We start from the raw sequence: 20466 nt of genomic DNA, 5'->3' as shown, positions 1-20466 counted from the left end.
TTTCAGAAGTCTTCGGAATTGGAGCGGATACATTCTATCCGTTTCGGCCGAATCGTCGTAATTTCTCAGGTCTAGAACCGGCCCATTTCTATAAAATCGGTGTCTTAACGACATAATATGGAAAGTGTTCATACCGTTTGAACTCAAGTCAAGAGTTCAGCGTAGCGATTTGATTGTCTATCTCAGACACTCCTCTACTACTTCATACAATTCTTTCACGGATATTGACCAACACTTCTAATTCTTCGAGCTTTCATCGCTATTTGTCAGTGTTTCGTCCTGTATAATTCAATTTAGTCGTCTTTACAATGCGAAACGATATTGGAATTCTATCACGGCGGTGCACGTTCATATTCATCCAATATGGACTTTATATCTGAGATGTCCAGTCATGCAAAGTCGTCTGTCTTGATTAGGCGAGCTTCTCGTGTCTTTCTCTTATTCAAACTCTTAATGCGGTGCTTATTTTGTACGGGCAGCTGATACGGTTCGGTGGAAGCATCGTTTCTTATAGTATCAAACACATACATCATATTGACCAACAACCTAACATATATTCCACACAAGCAGTCTCGATTCTACTTTTTCCTTTCCTCCCAAAAAGTGAAGAAGTGAAGCAACCAACCTCCCAAGCGAATAAATCACTTCAATGCTCTCCTTTTCCATTAACCCAGGGCCAGAACAAACACTCCCCAGTCTCCTCTTGCTCTTATCAAATTACAAATCTCCACTACCCCCCAAACAAAAATCAAGCTTTACCCCTTCAATACAGAAAAGAAAAATCAACCGCTCCAGAATCTTAGAGATTGCTCAACGGGCCCGATGTAACATTCTCAATTGCGCTATCGTGAAACTTTATCATAGGTGTTGGTATACTCTACTTTTTGATCTGATCTATTTTCAATTAGTTAATTGGGGGTATTGGTATCTAAATTCATAGACGGGAAGAGAGCAGAAGAGATGAGGTGGAATGGGAAATACAACATCATGTATGAAATTCCAGAAAGAACATTTGGCATCCCAGTTCCTGCACATGAGTTATATTTTCTCATCTCATCTCTTCTCTTCTACAATTTGAATAAGACTACAATTTAAGCCCTATCCAGAAGTCGTGAAACTTCATAAATGGAGTCTTTGTGTGAAGTCTCTTGTGTTCGTCTATTCTCATTTATATATGTTTATCAATATAAATAACATACTTAACGGATATCACAATATATAAGCAACGCATCATAGCAATCAGAATCCATCAATCAATCTACCTAGTCTTACAAATTACCAATAGGGGAGTCCCAGCGATCATCGCGCAAACCAATTCAAATTTCAAATCAAGAAATCCATGCAACGAATAATCAAGTACCAACTACCCATCCTATAAATATCAAACTCAGCCTTACTTCATTTCTTTCTCTCTTCCCTCCCCTCTTTAACCACATAATTCAGATATGTTTCACAGTTAAACGATTATCAAGCCCATCCCCATCTCAGTTCCCATTTCCAACCCTCACCACCACCATTAATCCTTACTTGCAAACTTGAATTTGAACCAATCTAAGACTCATCCTCATCCCCAGCGCGATTAATAGCAAATTGCTTGTTTTCTTTATTTTTCGCGTCGATGAAGTTGGTGATGTGTTGTGGGACCTGGTTTGAGAGGGTTTGTTAGCTTTTTTTCTTCTTCTCGTGAATTCGTTCCTTCTTTTCTTGATTTCTTCTTATTATCTGTCGAATCAGTTTGCATTACTCCTCCGTCTGCTCTTGATATCTTCTGCCCCTTCTTCTCGCATCGATGAAGTGTTTCTCTCCCCCGGCCCCCCCCCCCCCCAAAACAAAAACAGAAAAAAACCACAAAAGTAATAAAATCTCCTACCTCACGAATCTCACAATCTTCGCCCCGAATCGGCGTTCCATACACAGTATGCACAGGTACTACACCAGTCCATACTCGATTTCTCAATTCTTCATCTTTGAGATCGTGGCGGTCGTCGTGGGGTGGACCGCGACGGATTTTGGCGGAGGCGGTGTGGGGGGTTATGCGGAGGATCTAGGAGTTGGGGTGTTAAGAGGGTCATCGGCAAGGGAGGGGTAGAGGGAAGGGAAACGAACTTGGGTAGTAGTCATTTCTGTCTTCGTAGGAGGAACACGAGTGTTTTCCCATCGATCGGTGAGGACGGTGTTAGTTATTTTTTCCATTGCCCACTACATTTTTGATGTGTTAGTAGTGTGGATGAGGATGGGAGAGTAGAGAGTTAGATTGATTGGGAAGAGAGGGAGAGTTTAGCGAGCTTTTTGGGATGATGCGATGGATGGATGAAGAGAGATATGAATGATCAAAGGAATAATAAATGAAAGGGACAGGGAGAATACATACCAATTTTTCATCGACGTCTTCGACGACTTGACCATAGCCTTGTAGGATTGCACTGCGGTAATTGTAACCTATGGGTTTATTAGTCTTTATTTCTTCTAACCTCCCTTTTCAACCTCCTTTCCTCGTTCTTTCTTCCTTCTATACCTCTCCCTTCATCTCTTCCCCTATCAAAAACATTCCATATCCCCCACATATCCCCACAAACCCCCTTTCATCAAAGACTAGCAAGGAAAAACTCACTATGATTGTTCGGCGTAAGCGCCAGCACCAACCCATCCAAACAACTCGCCGCAACCGTCATCGGCAATCCTTCTTCCCCCTCACTTCCCTCTCCTTCCTCCGAAGCCTTCTTCCCCATCCTCATCAACCGACTACTCACATATCCATGCAAATACAAATTCGCACCTTCGTTAATATTCTCCTCCGTTAAATTTTGCGGGTCGTAGAGCCCCATGAATCCTAACATAGGGAGGATGGCGGGGAAGGGATCTTCGGGGGAGGGAGTATGAACTTTGTGAAGGAGTGATTAGTGAGGGGTAGAGTAAGAGGGGGGTTTGGAGAGTGTAGGGATTTGACAGCATGGAGAGAGGAGGGAAATAGGACCATCATCCCCTCGGAATTAGAAGTAACAAAAAGGTTTATCAACAATCCCAACCAAAAAGAACAACAGATTCCTCCTCGAACTCAAACTCAAACTCAAACTCAAACTCACAAGAAACATGTAAAATCGGCGAACTATTAATAATAGTATGAATGGTATGATGATCATATTTTGCTATTGCGAACGCATTAGTAAGATTTATAACACGTATGTATGCATGATATGGAAGAACAAGATAATGGTCTCGGGAGTATGAAGGAGAAGCAAGCAAGCAAGCATATTAAAAATCCTCGATTCGCCCAAAGCGATAAAGAGGATTAAAAGGAAAGAAAGAACAGAAAAGAAGTTACAGTAACCCCAAACGATCCCAGAGCCATATTCCAAATCCAACAAATCTACCCAGCAGACACGAAAAATTCAAAGATTCAAAGCTTCAACAACTCAAAGAGACCACCGAAACAAAGAGCAAAAAGAGCAAAATAACATACCCCGCGGTCTGTATCTCTGCACCGTATTCCTCGGCGTCTTTGGATACATGGTTGTTTCTGCTTCTGCGTTTACCATATCTTCGTCTGATATTTTTGAGATCTCAAAATCTAGGGCTGAAAACACGGATTCGGATTTCCTAATGTTCTTTCTTTTTCTTTTTTCTTCTTCAGAATTTCGGATCTCAGGTATGTCGACTTTGTGGATATCTCTCTCCTTTCTGATCGTGTGTGAAGGGGAATGTAAATGTAGATGTCAATATTCTTCAACGTTAAAAGTAAACAAGAATGTAAGTATCTACTTCTCCCAAATCCTGCGTATCAAATCTCAAAATTCAAATTCCAAATTACACCTCTATATATACCTTTCCTCCCCTCTCCCTTCCTCTCCCCTCCCCATCCACAATCCACAACCCCAAATCACGTGTGCGGGGAGCTAATTACCGCATCCAGAAAGTCCACGCGAGACCCGGCAAGAGTTTGCGATCACTCATACTGAGGTTCCAATAAGATGGTCATGATTACAGATGTATGTCACTCGCTACCTACCCGCGTAAGCTCGGTACCTCTATAAGGATATCATTATGCAACGAGACGATACGGCGATGCCGATATGATGATCTTGGATGTAGGTAATGCGAACTTGAGTTTGTTCATCGCAATGAGTTTCCTGGTCATGTGTACTTGTACGTACATACTGCGTGTGTACGCGAATTTAATATGATATTTTATCATTGCTACCAGAGAAATCTTATATCTAGCTAGCTAGTTCGGCTCCGCGAAGCTAAGCCCTGCAGTATCCATTGCGTATGAGACTGTATCGAAGCCAAGTAAAATGGAGATCCTCATAGTATCATATCATGCTTAGGTATCAGCATAAAGAAATATGCAATATTGGGTATCAAACCATGAGATCCAGACTCCCGTAAATCCCATTCCTTTCTATCCCAATCCACCCATTCATATCATCTCATATCATAACGAATCATATCCCACATGAACGAATTCAAATATTCGTTTTACATTACACCATCATTAGCTTCCTTTCCCTTTTCCCTTCCTTACTCCCAAACCTTCATCTACGATTCCATGTCCCAATCCCAAACATAAAATGTCCAGAAATGTTCTTCCCCATGAAACTCCCCTTCATCATGTGCAAAATCTAGACTTGCCTGCAATTCCTTTGCAAAACCCCAGATCTCATCTAGGGTATACCTACCACCATGTAAATCTTTCTGTAGACGACCCCAAAATTCTTCATCCTTTAAGCCTCGCTCTTCCTCGTATCTGTACTTTTCTTTAAAATGGTCATAGAATCTCTGTTTTTCATCATCAGGAATATCGCTAAATTTGGCTTCCCTTCGAGATTGAGCAGAGACGGGTTTCCTGCAAAAAGATTTAGGACAGTAGAATGGAGTGCGAGGGAATCTTAATTTACCTGTTAGCACCTCGGGGAGGATCGTAATTGTCCGAGAATGGGTCATTCCGGTCATCGCTACTGCTTTGACTTCTTTGTGACGAGGCAGCGGAACGTTCTCGTTCTACTTGTGGAATTTGTTGCACCGGCCTTCTCGATCTCTTCTTATTTTCCGCTTCCAGCTCTAGTCTGATTCTTTCAGCTTGTGGGAGTTTTCGGTATGCAATTCTCTCCATCTCAAGTTCGATCAGACTAGCTTTCTTTGGGCTGGCCATTATGGTTTTCTGCTGGGATGAGTTGAATTCTCTTATTTTTCGCTCTTGCTCCATTCTCTCAGTTTCCAACCTGGCGTCTTCTTCTTCCCGCACACGTCTACTTTCTTGCGTCAATGCAAAATGTTTCTTAATTGCCTCCTCTCTATGGAGCTCAGCAAGCTTCATTTGACATCCTTGCAATAATACATTTCGCAAAGGAATGCGAAGTTCCTTCATTGGTTGCTTCGTCTGGCCGCAGTCCTCAGGCTGCGAATCCTTCGTCTGTTTGTCGAGAATATCGAAGAGTTTGAGGATTACACTAGTGATCCGAATCACAGTTGATAAAGCCTCGATTGACAACACGTGAAGGTTTCCATATGTAAGAATTGCGGTTCTCAAGAGTCTTAAGAATTCTCGAATAAGAACAATGTATATGTCCTCCAAATATCTACGTCTCTTTCTTACATCAGGTTTGGGGGCATCTTTCTCCAAGGGCTTTAACTTATTGTCTATCCTTTTATCCAAAAGATCCATGATTTGGTCGATATGCGAATTGGCTTCGATCTGCTTGGCATTGTTCTCCTCATTTATTGCTAGTTTAAGGGCTTGATAAAGTTGTTGGAGCATTTTTAAATACCGTTCCATGTTCTTTCCAGATATTGTTGCAAGGCCATGCTTCTCCAGAACTACTGGTATCCACGTACCTCTGGTTTCTCTACAACCGAACCGTTTTGAAATTTTTTCAATATCTGGAAAAAAAGTACGGGTGATGATTCCAGTCCAGGCAACAAGTTGCTCAGAAATTTTTTGATAACTTTCTTCCTCATCATCCGATTCGTCATCAACTTCTTCTCCAGCCGCTTCACGTTGTTCTGGAACATTGGCGGCGGTTGCTACATTAGGTTTTTCTCCAACATCATTGGCCACTGCTCCCGGTTCCCCGTCACCTTCCTCATCTTCTCCGACTTGCTCTTCTCTGCCTCTCACATAGCGCGAAGACTGAATTTTCTTGCTATGGAAACCATTTGCATGGTTGCTACTGATTGTCCTGGCAATATTCGCGCTTTGTTTATGCTGTTCCCGCGAAATTTGACCTTGTGGTTCTGCCGGGGTTAGAGGCATAGCTATTTCTGTAATTCCATCGCCTCCGTCGTCTTCGTCGCCTTGATTTTCTCCGTCGTCTACATGCTCTCCGTCATCGTCCCTCGTTCTCCGAACACTTGCACGTCTGTCGTTGAAGGGGGCACCTACGTCAGGTTGTCCAGGTCCTTGGTCAACTGTGGAGTTACCATTCTCAATATCTGCTACGACAAGAAAATCTTCATCAAAATCTCCAGACTCATCAACAAGGCTCTTGTCAGGCTGACCCCGACCTTTTTTTGGCTTCACACTATACTGTCTGGGTTTCGGGGCACCCTTCACCGATAAACTTTTACTTGCTCGCCTGGAACGCGCGGGTCGAATATCTTGTTCATCTTCCCCGAAAGCGAAGTCATAGATCCTTGCATCATCTCGTTTGCGCTTTTGCGGAGAAGCATTTTGAAGTTGTGATACGTCTTGCGCGCCTCCCTTTTCTTTTTCCTTTGTTATTTGTTCTTTCCTGGGACGGCCCCTCTTTTTCTTCTCAGCTGGTGATGCTGGCTGAGCATTTTCGAGTTCTTTCGTCATATCTTCCGGCTCCAAGCCGGACGGGTCCTCATTATTCTCATTTAATTGCTTGTTCAGTGCATCTTCGACATCCTCGTCTGATTCCGGTGCTACCTGTACAGACTGTCGCGCCTGCCTAGTGGATGGAGCATATTTTCTTGCGACTTTCATGTCTACTTTTGGCGGTGGTCGATGTATTTTGTTAAGAAAGTCCGCCGATGAGGCATCATCTGCTAGCCCTACCATTGATAATACAAGGTTAGATATAAGTACAATTGTGTAAGTAATGATGAATGCACTTACCAGCTCCTGATCGCGTCGACTTTGAAACACCACTCTTCGCCTCTGCTAATATCAGGCAATTAGATATAGTCGCGTAGTTATTATCAAATGCACTTACCAGCTTCTTGACGTCTAGTTTTTGGCATGGTTCTGAAGCTCCCTTGAGAGAATGATTGATTGACCTTAATTGCGCGAATATTTGTAGTGGAGATCTTGAGAGCGCTGTAGTACGAGTCGAGAGACTTGCTCTCAAGGAGCTGTATTTGGAATTATTATGGAAGATTCATTCAAGTGGACGTATCAATCGGAACTTGTCGCGGCGCATTCATGATGAAGTATTGAACAAAAGATATGGAAAATCTGATAAGCAACCGCAGAGCAACAATAAATAATGCTTGAAATTTGAACCAATCAAAGAGCTCGGAACAAGCAGGGATATAGCTCTTTGATTGATATCATAATGCTTACCCCATGAAAAATGATATCAAACAGAAACGCCTCGAATTTATATCTTCATCACGTTAACTCTTGCCACGGAGCGAAATTGAACATGGCTTCACAGCAAATACCAAACTCAACTGCAGAGACTTCTTTATCTCGAAGTTTAGCGATTCTAGATTCATCACAGCCACATACTTTTATAAAGCCTGTAAAGAGAATTCATGAAGGTCACGATGTGCCCCACTTCCTCACATCAAAGGCCTATACCGATATTGGTGTTTTTATCATGCAACTCAATATTGCTATGTGTCCAAGGAAATCATCTGAGATAGGTGGCACTCCTCAGACGTGGACACTCGATTCTCCCTTGGAGCTATCAGAACCCGTGAAGAAACTACAAGAATTACTGCAAAATATTGATGCTATCATTGATGAAGCACCACCCGATACAGGACCAAGAAGATTTGGAAATGTTAGCTTTCGAAAATGGTACGATTTACTGGAGACGAGAGCGAAGGACTTACTGAAGCAGCATTTACCGGCTGAGGTACTCCAATTTGGAGGGAGTTCTCCACATGATGAAGTACCGGCTTTGGATGAACTTACTTCCTATCTGCTGGGTGGATTTGGAAGTGCGCAGAGACTGGATTATGGAACGGGTCATGAACTTAGCTTTTTAGCTTTCTTGGGATGTATTTGGAAGTTGGGTGGGTTCACCAAAACACCTTCAGGTGAAGGCGAGTTAGAGAGAAGTATTGTTATGGGTATTGTAGAGCCGTATGTTTTCTCCTCGCTTTTATTAAAAAAATGTGCTCATATGACCATTAGTTACTTACGTGTAATCCGTCGTCTTATTCTCACATATACTCTAGAGCCAGCTGGATCTCATGGTGTATGGGGATTAGATGATCATTCATTCTTACCATACATCTTTGGATCTTCTCAATATTGTCCAGCTATTACCAATGATGAAGCGATGCCAGTTGAAGGATCTTTACCAGAATCTCCAAATCCAGGAGATGTAGCTAAGAAATTGACGGTTGATCGAGAAAGAAAGAACAATATGTATTTCTCTGCTATTGGTTTCATCAATGATGTCAAAACTGGCGCATTTTGGGAACATAGTCCAATTCTTTTTGATATCTCCGGAGTACGATCAGGATGGGGAAAGATAAACAAGGTCAGTATTATTCTTGACAACTACAACCATTCTAATAAGGTTTAGGGAATGATCAAAATGTACAACGCAGAAGTACTATCTAAATTTCCAGTGGTACAACATTTCCCATTCGGATCATTATTTAGTTGGGATCAAGACCCTCATGCTGTATCAACGCCTCAAACAGTACACACAGCAAATCAACCTCAACCAACAGGTTCGGGCGGAACACCAACCGCCCGACCATCAGCACAAGAAGGTACAAGAGCACCATGGGCCAATCCTTCACAATCTCAAGGTATGCCGCCTACAGCGGCACCATGGGCAAATGCAGGAGCAGCTACCGGTATGCCTTCAACAAGACGAACGATACCTCCCACATCTGCAACGGCTTTCACAAGATCAACACCTCCCTCGGGATCACTAGCCCCGACGACAAGACCGTCTCTTCCAAACAATGATGTATCAACATCATCAAACATACCACATCCAGATAATGGACCAACACGTGCACCATGGGCAAAATAAATAAAGAGAAGACGTTTTTGATGATCCAAAGAAGAAGAAAAAAAGGGGGTAAAAAAAAGTACAAATACAAATACAAATACCTAGTACAAAACCCTTTCGGAGGGTTTCAACTAGATATTAGCTAGCTAGCTATACATAGAATTATGCAATCAAGGTTAACGTTATTTATCAATGATTCGCTTCCACTCCAGTAATTAGCCAAGTACGATTCAAGCAATCATTTATTATTCATCCATTTTCCATTGATTTATGTGGGGACGCACGTCAAACTATTTCCATGGGGTATTATGAGTAAGTCGTGTGCGCATCATCCCGTGTCCCTAGTGGTGCCACAGTCAATGTCAGTCAGGTGTGACAGATAGCCTCGGCAGCTCATTTAGTGTACGATGTACGAGGGACTAGGGTTAGGTTTGGGTATCATTTCATTACAGTCGTTTGGTGGGTGGGTTGGTTGGTCGGGTGTTGGGTTGATTGAACCCCGGGTGGGGATGAGGGTTTGGAACTTGCAATTGGAACCTTGAGGGGATTTTTGATTTTTTGATGTTTGGGTGTGGGTGTGGGTGTGGGTGTGGGTGTGAGGATTAGGATTAGGATGTTGGTGAAATTGAGACATTGAGACATTGAGATATGGCGAGTGTAAATTGTACATTTTGGGGATGGGATGGGATGGGATGGGAAATTAGTGGGTGATGTTGATGGGAATAGGGGATGGAGGGATGGTTTTTGGGGTTGGGGTTGGATTTGGATTCGGATTGGGGTTGAGATATATATAAATTTGGGTTTGGGTTTGGATGGTGATTATTGAATGAATGAATGAATGCCTGACTGACTGACTGACGTCGTGACGTTTATGTACGATAGAGTTTACTATATAGTATGTACCTAGTACCTAGTACCTAGTACCCGACCTCCTAGAGGTAGATAGATATAAATTACCTAGTCTTCTCTATCTACCTACTGGAATTCTCGGGTCGAGCTGGATAGCTAATCTATATCTGTTTCTCTCACGACAACCTTCCTTTCTTTCTTCCTTTTTTCTGATGAGTAAGGAAGGTGGAATATTTGAGTATGTATGTATGCTAGCTATAAAGATGTGATAAAAGTGGACAATAGACACAATTACAGTATATCATTGCATGGACGACGATCTCATCCACATACCGATATATCTCCTTGATTTCGAATCTTCGAGTTTTCGAATCGCTCTCTTGGATGTCGATGTCGATATCGATATGGGATTGAGATTGGGATGTGTGTATGGATGGATGGATGGATACGTGTGTGTATGTGTGATAATCTGCGCATCTCCGATATGATTCACATTTGGAAGACTGGGTGAGGGAGGGAGGGATGGATGCGGCCCTTTTATATGGAAGGGAAGATCCTTTTGGGAGATTTGCTTCTAGGGATTTGGGAAGTGAGATTGGGAGTGGGAAGTGAGATTGGGAGGGGGAAATGCGATTTGGAGTTGCTGAAATTGGGTTGTCTGGGTATTGGTCATTTGGTATGGATGGTATTGGGGTTTGGATTTGTTGTGGACTGGTAGGTAGGTAGATAGACAGGTAGGTACTAGGTGGGTATGAAACATTGATCATTTTACATAAGCGTGGTTCTTCGGGTTCTTCATCTTAATGTTGGTGATTGGTGATTGATGATTGATTTTTGGGAGGGTTGGAGATTAAAGCTTCGAGATTGGAGATTGGGACTCGGGGAGATTAGGAGGTAGGTAGGTAGTAATCCTTGAGTTCTGAGTGAGTTATGGCTCATGAGTCGGTTGAATGGTTTGATGGTGGTGGTATGATTGTTGGTATGATTGTTGGTTGGATGTAACGGTTTGATATGGATGATGGATGTGAGTGACATTTGACCTAGTAGATGCGATGGAGGACTACTGCATAGGATATTTTTAGGATTGTTCAAGGTATTCAAGGTATTCAAGGCCATAGATTCTAGATTGGTCTTAACCTTGAAGAATATACCTAGGCAGGTTCATTATCAAATATAGAAGCTATATATACCTAGGTATATATATATATATATATATGAATTCTTTAGATTCATGGGTATGATGGATATATGTGACTATACCCCAATAGAAATGCTGGATATTGAATAATGCACATGGTTCGAAGATCGAACAGGATAAACGTGATAAGAATACCAGGGAGGCAATGTACCTTTCTTTCTTTCTTTCTTCTCTCTTCTTTCTTCTTTCTTTTCTTGCTCCCTCCCTACACGCTAGATGCGCACAACACCTGTGAATGGATGAAAGGATGAAGGAAGGAATAAGTGAATGACTGAATGAATGTGGCATGTGCATGTGTGTGTATGTGTGTGTGTATGTGTGTGTGTATGTGTGTGTAGTGCATGTGTCATTTATTAGAGTTAGACCCAAATGAGGGATAAGGTTTGGAATTCTTGGTCTGATCTTATCTTCAAATGAACCTTCAAATCACTAGGGAGGGAGTGTGGTAGTGTGTATCTCTCAACAACAAAAACCGTCAAACCTCCTTTCCAATTATCAATTTTGATTCATTTTCATTCTTCTCTCCCTTTTCCATACGTGATCTTTTCATCATCACTCCGAACACACACACTTTACTTTACCTTTCTTCACTTTTCTTCACTTCACTTCACTTCACTTCACTTCAGGAGTTGTTACGAGAGTAATAATTTCATCCATCCCATCTCTCCAAAATTAAAAACATCCAAAATCAATCAACTCCCCAAATCCATCAAAAAGTTCCAGAACACACATCCACATCCACCCAACTTATCAAATCTCTTCATAAATCTTTAAGATTTGATCTTCGCAAAAGGTCTCATTCTTCTTTCCGACAAACTCGTCGAAAGACCAAAATAATTTAAAATCACTCCATCCATACCAGGGGCTTTAATCCACTCTAAAAGAAAATCTATCAAAATGCCCGGCGTTCGTAAGTAAAATCATTTCCATTTTCATCTTCTGCTTCGATTGTTTCTTCTTCCATTTCATTCATCCATTCTCTCATTCATTCATTCATTGCTTCATTCTCTCTCTCTCTCTCTCTCTCTCTCTCTCTCTCTCTTTCTATTAAGACGACTTTATTGTTTTCTTGAATTTGCTTCATTTATTCCATCACTCTCATTTTCCATCTTTTCATCACATTCTTTTATCACCTGTTGTATTGTATTCAAGTCAACGAGATCATTATCGTCGTTTGATTTATTTCTATTTACCCTATTTTACTTTAATCCTATCTATCACCTAATCAACCACATCTTTCAAAATGGGTATTTACTTTTTACACTTGTCACCATATCTCTTGTTTCCTACATGTCTATCTATCCATCTGTTTCTGTACTCTCATCCTTCCCGTATAATAACTAACAGTCATTCCTACAATAGCACCAAAGGCATTCGAGACCATCAAGGCCAAGTTCAAGGCTCTCCTCAGAGGAAAGAAATCCAAGAAGGCTGAAGCTGAACCAACTGCCGATGCAACAAAGACCGATGCAGCTGCAGCTCCAGCTACCGAAACCGCTGTTACTGAACCAGCTGCTGAAGGAACTGCACGTATGTTGTGAAATCTCAGTCTCATCCCTTCTCACACATACTAACACATCCCTTGCAGCAGAAGTAAAGGCTACTGAACCAGCAACTGCTGAAACTCCAGCCCCAACTACCGCAGAAGCAGCTCCAGTTGTAGCCGAACCAGCCAAGACGACCGAAACTGGTGAGCCTCCCTATATAATCGGAACCTTGGTGAAAGCTCATAGTACTGATACTTCAATAGCAGCACCCGAAGCTCCCAAGGTCGAAGAACCTCTTAAGCCTGAGCCCAGCGCACCAATCGTCGCTGCTACTGCTCCTCAACTTTAAATGATGTCATCTTTCGATATTATCGATGCGCCAGCATTATATATATGATATATGATGCAAGCAAGATGAAACGCATTTACCTACCTTTACCTTTGAATTACACGTACATTTGATTTCGAACTCGATACGGATATGGGAGATACCCAAATACAATCTCTTTGATACCATGGTGAAGATGGTGTTAAAGATCCATGTTGTAATGGCAGGAGGAGATACGACTGATGGTGAAGCTTTAGGTGATGGATAATACAGACACCTCTTCATCATGTCTATCAAAGCATGGTTGAATTTCCGCAACAGAAGTCGTCAGAACAGGATAATAATGTGTTATCATGTTTCCTTTGTGTTTTCTTTGCTCTTTTATGTCTATTCAAGGTTTTCCTCGATGGTCTTTTTAGTTTTTCAAAGTTGATTGAGTTGAAATTGATGAGATGTTTTTATCGACGAAAGCAGATATACATCCACTTCATTCACACAAGATTGATTAAGGAGAACGAGGAATGGATTAGATGTGGATTTCTCGATTTCTTTTTTACTTTGTTTTATTGAATTATAGTATCTAATTGTACATGGACGGGCGCGTAAGCGGAACGAATGGTCATATACCCCCTGATACCCTAGGTACCTAGTTCTCGTTGTGGAGAGGAGAGAGAGGAGATGTGGTTTGTTTATAGGAATGAGTTTATAAGAATCTTGATCTTGAAATGAAGAAAGTCTTAGTCTTTTGTGTGAAGTGAAACAAGTGAGTGGTGAGTGATTGAGCGAGTGTGTTGGCTACATGTGAAGCTGGTTTGGGAGGCTTCCAAGTTTTGTAATGGATGGGGTGTGCTGAGTGAGTAATTCGTGGAAGCTGGATTGAGAGAGGGGAGTGAGAAGTTGAATGTGAGTGAGTGTGTGAGGGATATACGTGATGGAGAGGTAAGAATGAGTGAGGTCTAAGGGAGAAGCAAGAGTAAAGTTGGAGATACTAGGATGAAAGGATCTGGTGATTGGGTAATGTAAGTGAGATGGCAGTTGGATTGATGATTGAGGAGAGGATAGGTGGGAGAAGAGCTGTGCATCTTTCTGGTATTTGGGTCTTGTGTGAGCTGTTGGTCAGAGTAGGTGGGTTGGTTGGTTGGTTGGTAGGGAGATGATGGGTTGGTAGGGAAATGGTGGGTAGAGGGGTAGAAGGGTAGGTTTTTAGAGTGGAAAGAGTTGGGTGGAGGATGGAAATGAGATTTATGAATGGAGATAAGATTTATGAATGGAGATAAGATTTATGGATTGGTAATAGGTGATGAGTGACGAGTGATGAGTGATAGGTGATAGGTGATAGGTAATAAGTGATAGGTGAGGGTTGAGTATGAGGAGTTGAATGGGAAATTTGGGGAGGGATTGGGTTGGGTTGGGGAGGGGAGAGGAGAGGAATAGTGGGATGGTGAGAGAAATGGTGGTGGATGTGAGTATGGACGAATGGAGAAAAGTCAGTGCTGCATGTTATTGATGGGAATAGGCTAGTGAGGATCTTTGGAGTATGGAGTATGGAGTATGGTATGGGGTACGAAGGGAGTTAGGGGGAACTAGGGGTTCTGATGATTGAGAAGGGAGAGAGAAGGAAAGGATGGAAGAAGGAAGAAGGGTGGGCGGGAGAGGGAGAAGATGGAGAAAAAGAGTGTGATGATGCATGTGCTTGGAGAAGAAGCATTGCGAGAAGAGGGAGGAGAGGAGAACTCGAGAGTGGAGAGTGGATTTCTGCTTGCGGGAGCAAGGTTTTGGGGAAGGGTGTGGAGAGGGGTTGGTTGGATCTCGGGATGAAGAACTTAAAGGGGATGTGTGGTTGTTGTTATTTGTGGGGTGGGAAATGGTGGGTTGATGGTTTGTAGGGGATGAGAATAGAAGAGAGGAGAGGAGAGGGATGATGGGGTGTGATGCGAGTTGGAAAATATAAGTCAGCGAAAGAAATATGATTATTTGTGTATATCTACCTAGTGTCTATCTATCCCTCTCATACATAAAGAAGTTCTCTCATACGCGGAGGTAGGAACCGAACTTAACTCGTCGTTTTGATACTTGTTACTTGGGTGCGGTGTTGGATTTGATGGGGATGTGGAATTAGGAGGTAGGGGTTAGGGATAAGAAATCATAGGAGTGATTTTCTAGGGAGGGCTGGATTTTGGGGGTTGATGATTTGTGGAGAGAAGGGGAGATGCTTGTGGGTACGGAGACAAAGACAAAGACAGATAGAAGTGGAGAGTGAGTGGGATGAAGCATGAAGAGATTAGTAGTCAAGGAGTAGATTCAAAGAAATGAGGGAACAAAGTGAGTGTAGAATAGATCCCTAACCATGCCCGGGTTCGAGTTGATGTATTAGGGGATTCAAGGGATATATAAGTGAGGAGGCAGGAAGTTTGAGATAGTCAAGTCAATGACGAGCAAAGAGGAAGATGAAAATGCTTATGGCATGTTCAGAGGGAAATTGAGCGGGAGGGGCAGTGCTTTTGGGAAGGCTGTTGAGGGGTTGTAAGGGGAGGGAGCGGGTTTAGTAGGGCTGAGGAGAGATCGGATGTTAGGAGAGAAAATGAAAAATAGCAATTAGATTAAAGAAACAAAGTGAGATGATAGTGAAATATGACATAAAAGCAGAGAGAACATATAGGTATCAATATCATCCCAAGATCATTTCTCCAGAATAAATAACAACAAAGCACGCACGCACGGGATAAATTCCCTACTCACAACACAATACTCCACAAAAACATACTGAAAAATGTAGGTAGTTCAAACCATGAACTGAAAGGAAGAGCGTGGCTGAAAGTACCAGTATGGTCCACGGTAGGGCGTTCCCTGTGTCTCAGCAGGGTTTTTGGCTTGATTTGGAGTGGGAGTGGGAGTGGATGGACGAAGGGGGGGTGATATTTATGTAAATAGGAAGAGTAGAGTGGAATGAGAGTACGCCAGGAGGAGAATTGAGGAGGTGAATAACAAGAATGAAGAGATTAATGACTAAAAACTAATTTCGAGCGGAGAAAACATGAGGTGAATCTAAGATCAAATCCCTAACCCGGCCATGCTCGAGCTGAAACTTTATCTTCTAGAAATATGTAAATAAGTATGAATGCAGCAAGTTTCAGATATTCAACCACAATTCAACACGTTGGGAAACAACACCAGGAGCGGAACTCTCGTTCGGCGTTGCGTCGTGCGAAATAAACGTATTTCGTGAGTTTAATAATGGAACTACCAGATAGAGTTTTCAGTATTCAGATATTCTTAGCACATGTCCTCTCGCATTATCGTTTCATGTTTTTGCTGTCGTCGAGCTCGCATTATTGAGTTATGTTGTATCCTATATTCTCTGCCGGTTTTCTCTCTCGTAGCTGATGTCGCCTACATTGCATGATATGCTCTTGTTACTTTGAGTGGTGTTCCCAGTGCCGCTGTATCGGTTGAAATTCTGTTTGCGTTGGCTTTCCAGCGGACTAGATAACTTTTTGCGGGGGAGATGTGGGATAGAATGGGAGATTGATGTGGTAAATAGGAAGAGAGTTGGTGGAAAGGGGTTTGAAGTTGAAAGAGGAGAGAGGTTGGGAGTGAATCTCGGTTAGGCTATCCGTGGGGTGGGGTGGGTACATGTTTATGATTTGGATGTTAGATAGAAGTATCTAGGTAGGCATTTGGTCGTTTGGAATTTTGAAAGTAAAAGCTATCTACCTATCTATTTAAAGACCTCAAAATCTTACGGCTTTGTTGGGTATAGTATATGAGGAGAACGAGCAGATCAGCCACGGTGGTCTGACGCGGATCTGAGGTGGTGGGAATTAAGTACGGCAAATAAATAGGTGTGCAACGATGTTTCCAATATCTGCGGTTTATGGAAGGGGGAAATAGTGATATTTGGATGGAGTTTGAAGGAAAAGGGATAATAAAAATGGGATGGTGGATGTAATGAGATGAGCATACGAAAAGAGAATCTTAAAATGAGACAATAATAATACAATAGGATAAGAAAACAGAACGAGTGTCATACTCATCCGAAACGTGAGCTTCTTAACACCCAAGAAACCGCGAATTCGAGATATCAACTTGACGATAATGACATAATCTTGTTCTGCAGACTCTGGAGCTATATATGCCACGTTGAGGGTGTTTTGTGTGTTTATAAATTTGGGGGCTTGGGAATGAAAGGGATGGTGAATAGGGTGTGAGCAATAGGAGGTATGAAAGTGGTGAGAAGGTGTAGAGGTAACGTGGAAGAGGCTTGATACGGGATGAAGGTTGTGTGAGTTTCGTAGTGATTTCGGAGATAAATTACTGAATGATTGATTTCATCCTGCCGCCGAGCCCGAAAAATTCTTTAGAGATTTTCAGGTGACTTCTGTCCACTTATGTATCGATCATATCAGTCCTGATGTTTCGTGTAACCGTGAACAATTTACGATGCAACCCGCCTCAGCGGCTATTGATTTGTGAAATGAGGGAATTTATGATTTTTGGAGAAATTTGAGTGTGCTTGTGGACGCTGCAAATGCTCTGATGGTCATTCTTGGAGGAGAAAGAGTGAAGGAATCAAGGGAGGATAGTATAGTATAAGAACAAACGAAGGAAGAACAGGATGAGAGTACAATACAAAGTATAGATATAAGATAAATTGACCCCAAGACTTCCATAACACCCACTAACTTCAGACTAAAACCGGCGATGCAAAATGTAAGTCCAATGAGGTTGTAGTTTTTCAAACTACTTCTGAGCCTGATTGGTGAAAGTCAAGTGGTTATAAGGAGGGGAGTCAGAGAGAGCTTCAGGTTGTGGCTGAACCGAATTGGGTGCATGAAACTGGAGAATGAGAAATGCGATCAAGGCAGTAATTAGAAGACTGGATGGGTGCAAAGCTTTCGATATATGTTTAAGCAGAGCCACATAGCCTTTTTCACAAACGAAGTCTGGAGATATTGCAACCCAGATTATGAGTGACACGACTTGAGCTGTATCCAAGGAAAAACCAACAGCAGACATCATGAGGTGCTTTAGGGCTTCTGTGGAAAGTTTCTCAATCTGTATGCGCTGATGGCGTGCTATACAAACGTACGTATGCGTGGAGGTAAGAGCAAGGAACTTGATGTGAGAGAGTGAGAAAAAGATGGAATAAGATGAGACGCAATTAATACTTGACAACAAAATAAGATAGGATGAGATAAATAAGCAATTCAATATCAGCCCAAATAAACAATAATTCGACTACTAGAAATCATGATTTGAGTGCAAGAAGCTAGGGACATAGGTTTCAACGACATTATATTCCCCGTTTAGGTCACCTGCGTTATCTTTGAGAAGGAATTCTCAAGAACGAGGAGGAGATGGAAGATTTATATCCATAACCTGAGGAAGCTAATGTGGGAGTTAAGATGAAGTGAATTGGTGATTTAATTTGAGGCTTAGAGACTGAAAAGCTCTTGGGATTGATTAGAGTGGCTGAGTCTAGGAGAATGGAGTCGATGAATGATCTGCGTGTGTGACCAGCTTGTACGTAAAATGGGTGAATGAGCGGGGAAGTAGGAAATTCGAAGTTAGTCTGCGATACGCTCAATAGAAAGTCATAATTAGGATGGATCTCCGAAGAAGTCAGAAGTCGATAATTGCAATGCTTCGCAAAGAGCCTCTCCTGAGACCACTACGGTTGTGAAAGGGCAAGTTGATAGTCGCTCCTTGCATCAGTAAGCATAGCTACCCGCCAGTGTGAGACTTACGTGGGTTGACAGCTGTAAAGTAGTGACGAATAATATCGGAGAGTCAATGTGTACTTGGGCTATTTGTTCACTATTCGAAAAATAGAAATAGACAATAAAGTTACTGAATGATAACGATATGAATATTTCTTGTAGACTAATGTCTCTACATCATTTCAAATTTCATGGTGTGGTTTGTGTAACCATGACTCGGGTTATGTGATCACAACTACAAGAACACCTAGGATTACCCTCTCTACTTCAGGTATGCCATAGTTGACTTCGATAAACATAAATCTCAGAACGCCGGTTTATAAGCTATTGAAAAGCAAAAGAAGGGAGGGAAGAGGAGAATAGGATCAATAGACAAGCTACTAAGGTGAATTTGTGTATTGATTAGTTGATATCAGAAGATAGACGTGAATCAGTGAATTCAGAACATAAATGGGGCATTAAAGAACGTAGTTCAGAGGTGATATATATAAATCACTTGTCCCAAATCCAGATACCACATCCCTCAGAAGAAACGCCAAAAGTGTGGACACAAGGAGATAACGCAGTGCAAGATTCTGGTGGCTTTACAATACCTATCATGCAGTTACGATATTCGCAACTCTGAATTTGAGTCGAAGCGACGAGAGAATATCTGATAAATTTATCGAACGAAATCAATGGCAATAAAAAGGTTTTGATCAACAGCGAGTATGATTTTTTGGATTGGGGATTGAAAGGAATCAGGAAATAGAAGCAAAAAGTGTAGAATCCCCTCTCAAATGAAAAGCCAGCAGAGAAACAATGGATATTTCAGGGAGCCACTCCTTTATGAGCCATCTGAGAAATATTCGGTTTCTACTCTGCTACGAACTAGAGATTGCAATGAGTCTTAAATAGAGGCATGATTGAGAAAAATATAAATATGCGTTGTCAAGTGAACATACTTCAGGTCTATCCAAGAAAGACTAGATGCGCAGAGATGAGAGGCTGCAATCGAGGTGAATTTTAAGGGCTCGGGATCTGCGGGGCTCTGAGTTGTAAAGTGAGCGTATGAAGTTCATAAAAACACCGTACTATGCTCCGAAAATAAGATGGGAAAGGAGCATTTTGTAATAATGCTCCGAGAAAGAAGAGATGATAGCGAGACAGAGTGTAAATTAAGTTTCTAAGGTCAGAAAGAAAATGTAAGATCACGTCCAAAAAAAAATCTACATCTCAAGAAACATAGAATATTGCACATGTGAGGTTCTAATTTCTAGCAACTATAACTTTTCTTGAGGGTTTGAATACAAATTGAGAGGTCTATGTACGAGAATATGTAAGGAACTGCAAGGGATTTCGAAAGCGCAAGCGAATGTGGGGATGTGTTGAGGGGTAAATACGCGAATAATTGAGTTTTCAAAGACTTGACGATGTGACTAGCATAAATAGGAAGGCAAAATGGATCATGCAACATCCTGTAAGTCTCAAATTCAAAAAATTGGAGGCCATTTTCATTTGGAAAAGGGTGGCAATGACAAAATTGAAGTACTAGGAGTAGTTGAAAATAGAAAACTCAACATTTTGTGCCGCGTAGTCTGTGGCGTGTATAATGATCGCTTTGTTCTAAAATCTGGATACCCGCGACTGTACAAGTACTTCGTCGTGAACAATTCAATCATTACTCATACTAAGAGACATTGCTACCACGTTTGACTGCCGAGGCAGAGCTTCCAGGCTC

The 20466-nt window shown here is 41.9% G+C and overlaps 4 protein-coding genes across 4 annotated transcripts; 2 read left to right on the top strand and 2 right to left on the bottom strand.

Moving 5' to 3' along the window:
- Positions 1 to 1551: 1551 nt before the first annotated feature.
- Positions 1552 to 3536, bottom strand: Bfra_009731 (putative flavin-nucleotide-binding protein; the record flags this gene model as incomplete). Its single annotated transcript, XM_037340071.1, has 6 exons — positions 1552 to 1644; positions 1871 to 2044; positions 2107 to 2199; positions 2372 to 2439; positions 2612 to 2881; positions 3461 to 3536. 6 exons carry the CDS (start codon positions 3534 to 3536, stop codon positions 1552 to 1554), a joined length of 774 nt encoding a protein of 257 aa, XP_037189294.1.
- Positions 3537 to 4536: 1000 nt separating this feature from the next.
- Bfra_009730sa (uncharacterized protein) lies at positions 4537 to 7203 on the bottom strand (the record flags this gene model as incomplete). The annotated part of the gene is made up of 4 exons (XM_037340070.1): positions 4537 to 4843; positions 4896 to 7014; positions 7079 to 7120; positions 7176 to 7203. The coding sequence occupies 4 exons, from the start codon at positions 7201 to 7203 to the stop codon at positions 4537 to 4539; spliced, it is 2496 nt and encodes an 831-aa protein (XP_037189293.1).
- A 404-nt stretch (positions 7204 to 7607) lies between these two features.
- Bfra_009729 (putative serine threonine-protein phosphatase 2a activator 1 protein) lies at positions 7608 to 9185 on the top strand (the record flags this gene model as incomplete). The annotated part of the gene is made up of 3 exons (XM_037340069.1): positions 7608 to 8275; positions 8327 to 8678; positions 8724 to 9185. The coding sequence occupies 3 exons, from the start codon at positions 7608 to 7610 to the stop codon at positions 9183 to 9185; spliced, it is 1482 nt and encodes a 493-aa protein (XP_037189292.1).
- Positions 9186 to 12020: 2835 nt separating this feature from the next.
- Positions 12021 to 13047, top strand: Bfra_009728 (uncharacterized protein; the record flags this gene model as incomplete). Its single annotated transcript, XM_037340068.1, has 3 exons — positions 12021 to 12121; positions 12574 to 12741; positions 12800 to 13047. Exons 1-3 carry the CDS (start codon positions 12109 to 12111, stop codon positions 13045 to 13047), a joined length of 429 nt encoding a protein of 142 aa, XP_037189291.1. The 5' UTR covers positions 12021 to 12108.
- Between the last annotated feature and the right edge of the window lie 7419 nt (positions 13048 to 20466).

Source organism: Botrytis fragariae (genome assembly GCF_013461495.1).
Source record: "Botrytis fragariae strain BVB16 chromosome Unknown tig00000163, whole genome shotgun sequence".
In the NCBI taxonomy this organism is placed as follows: domain Eukaryota; kingdom Fungi; phylum Ascomycota; class Leotiomycetes; order Helotiales; family Sclerotiniaceae; genus Botrytis; species Botrytis fragariae.
Note: the sequence above shows the minus strand (reverse complement) of the source record. Positions and strands in the feature narration are given on the sequence as shown.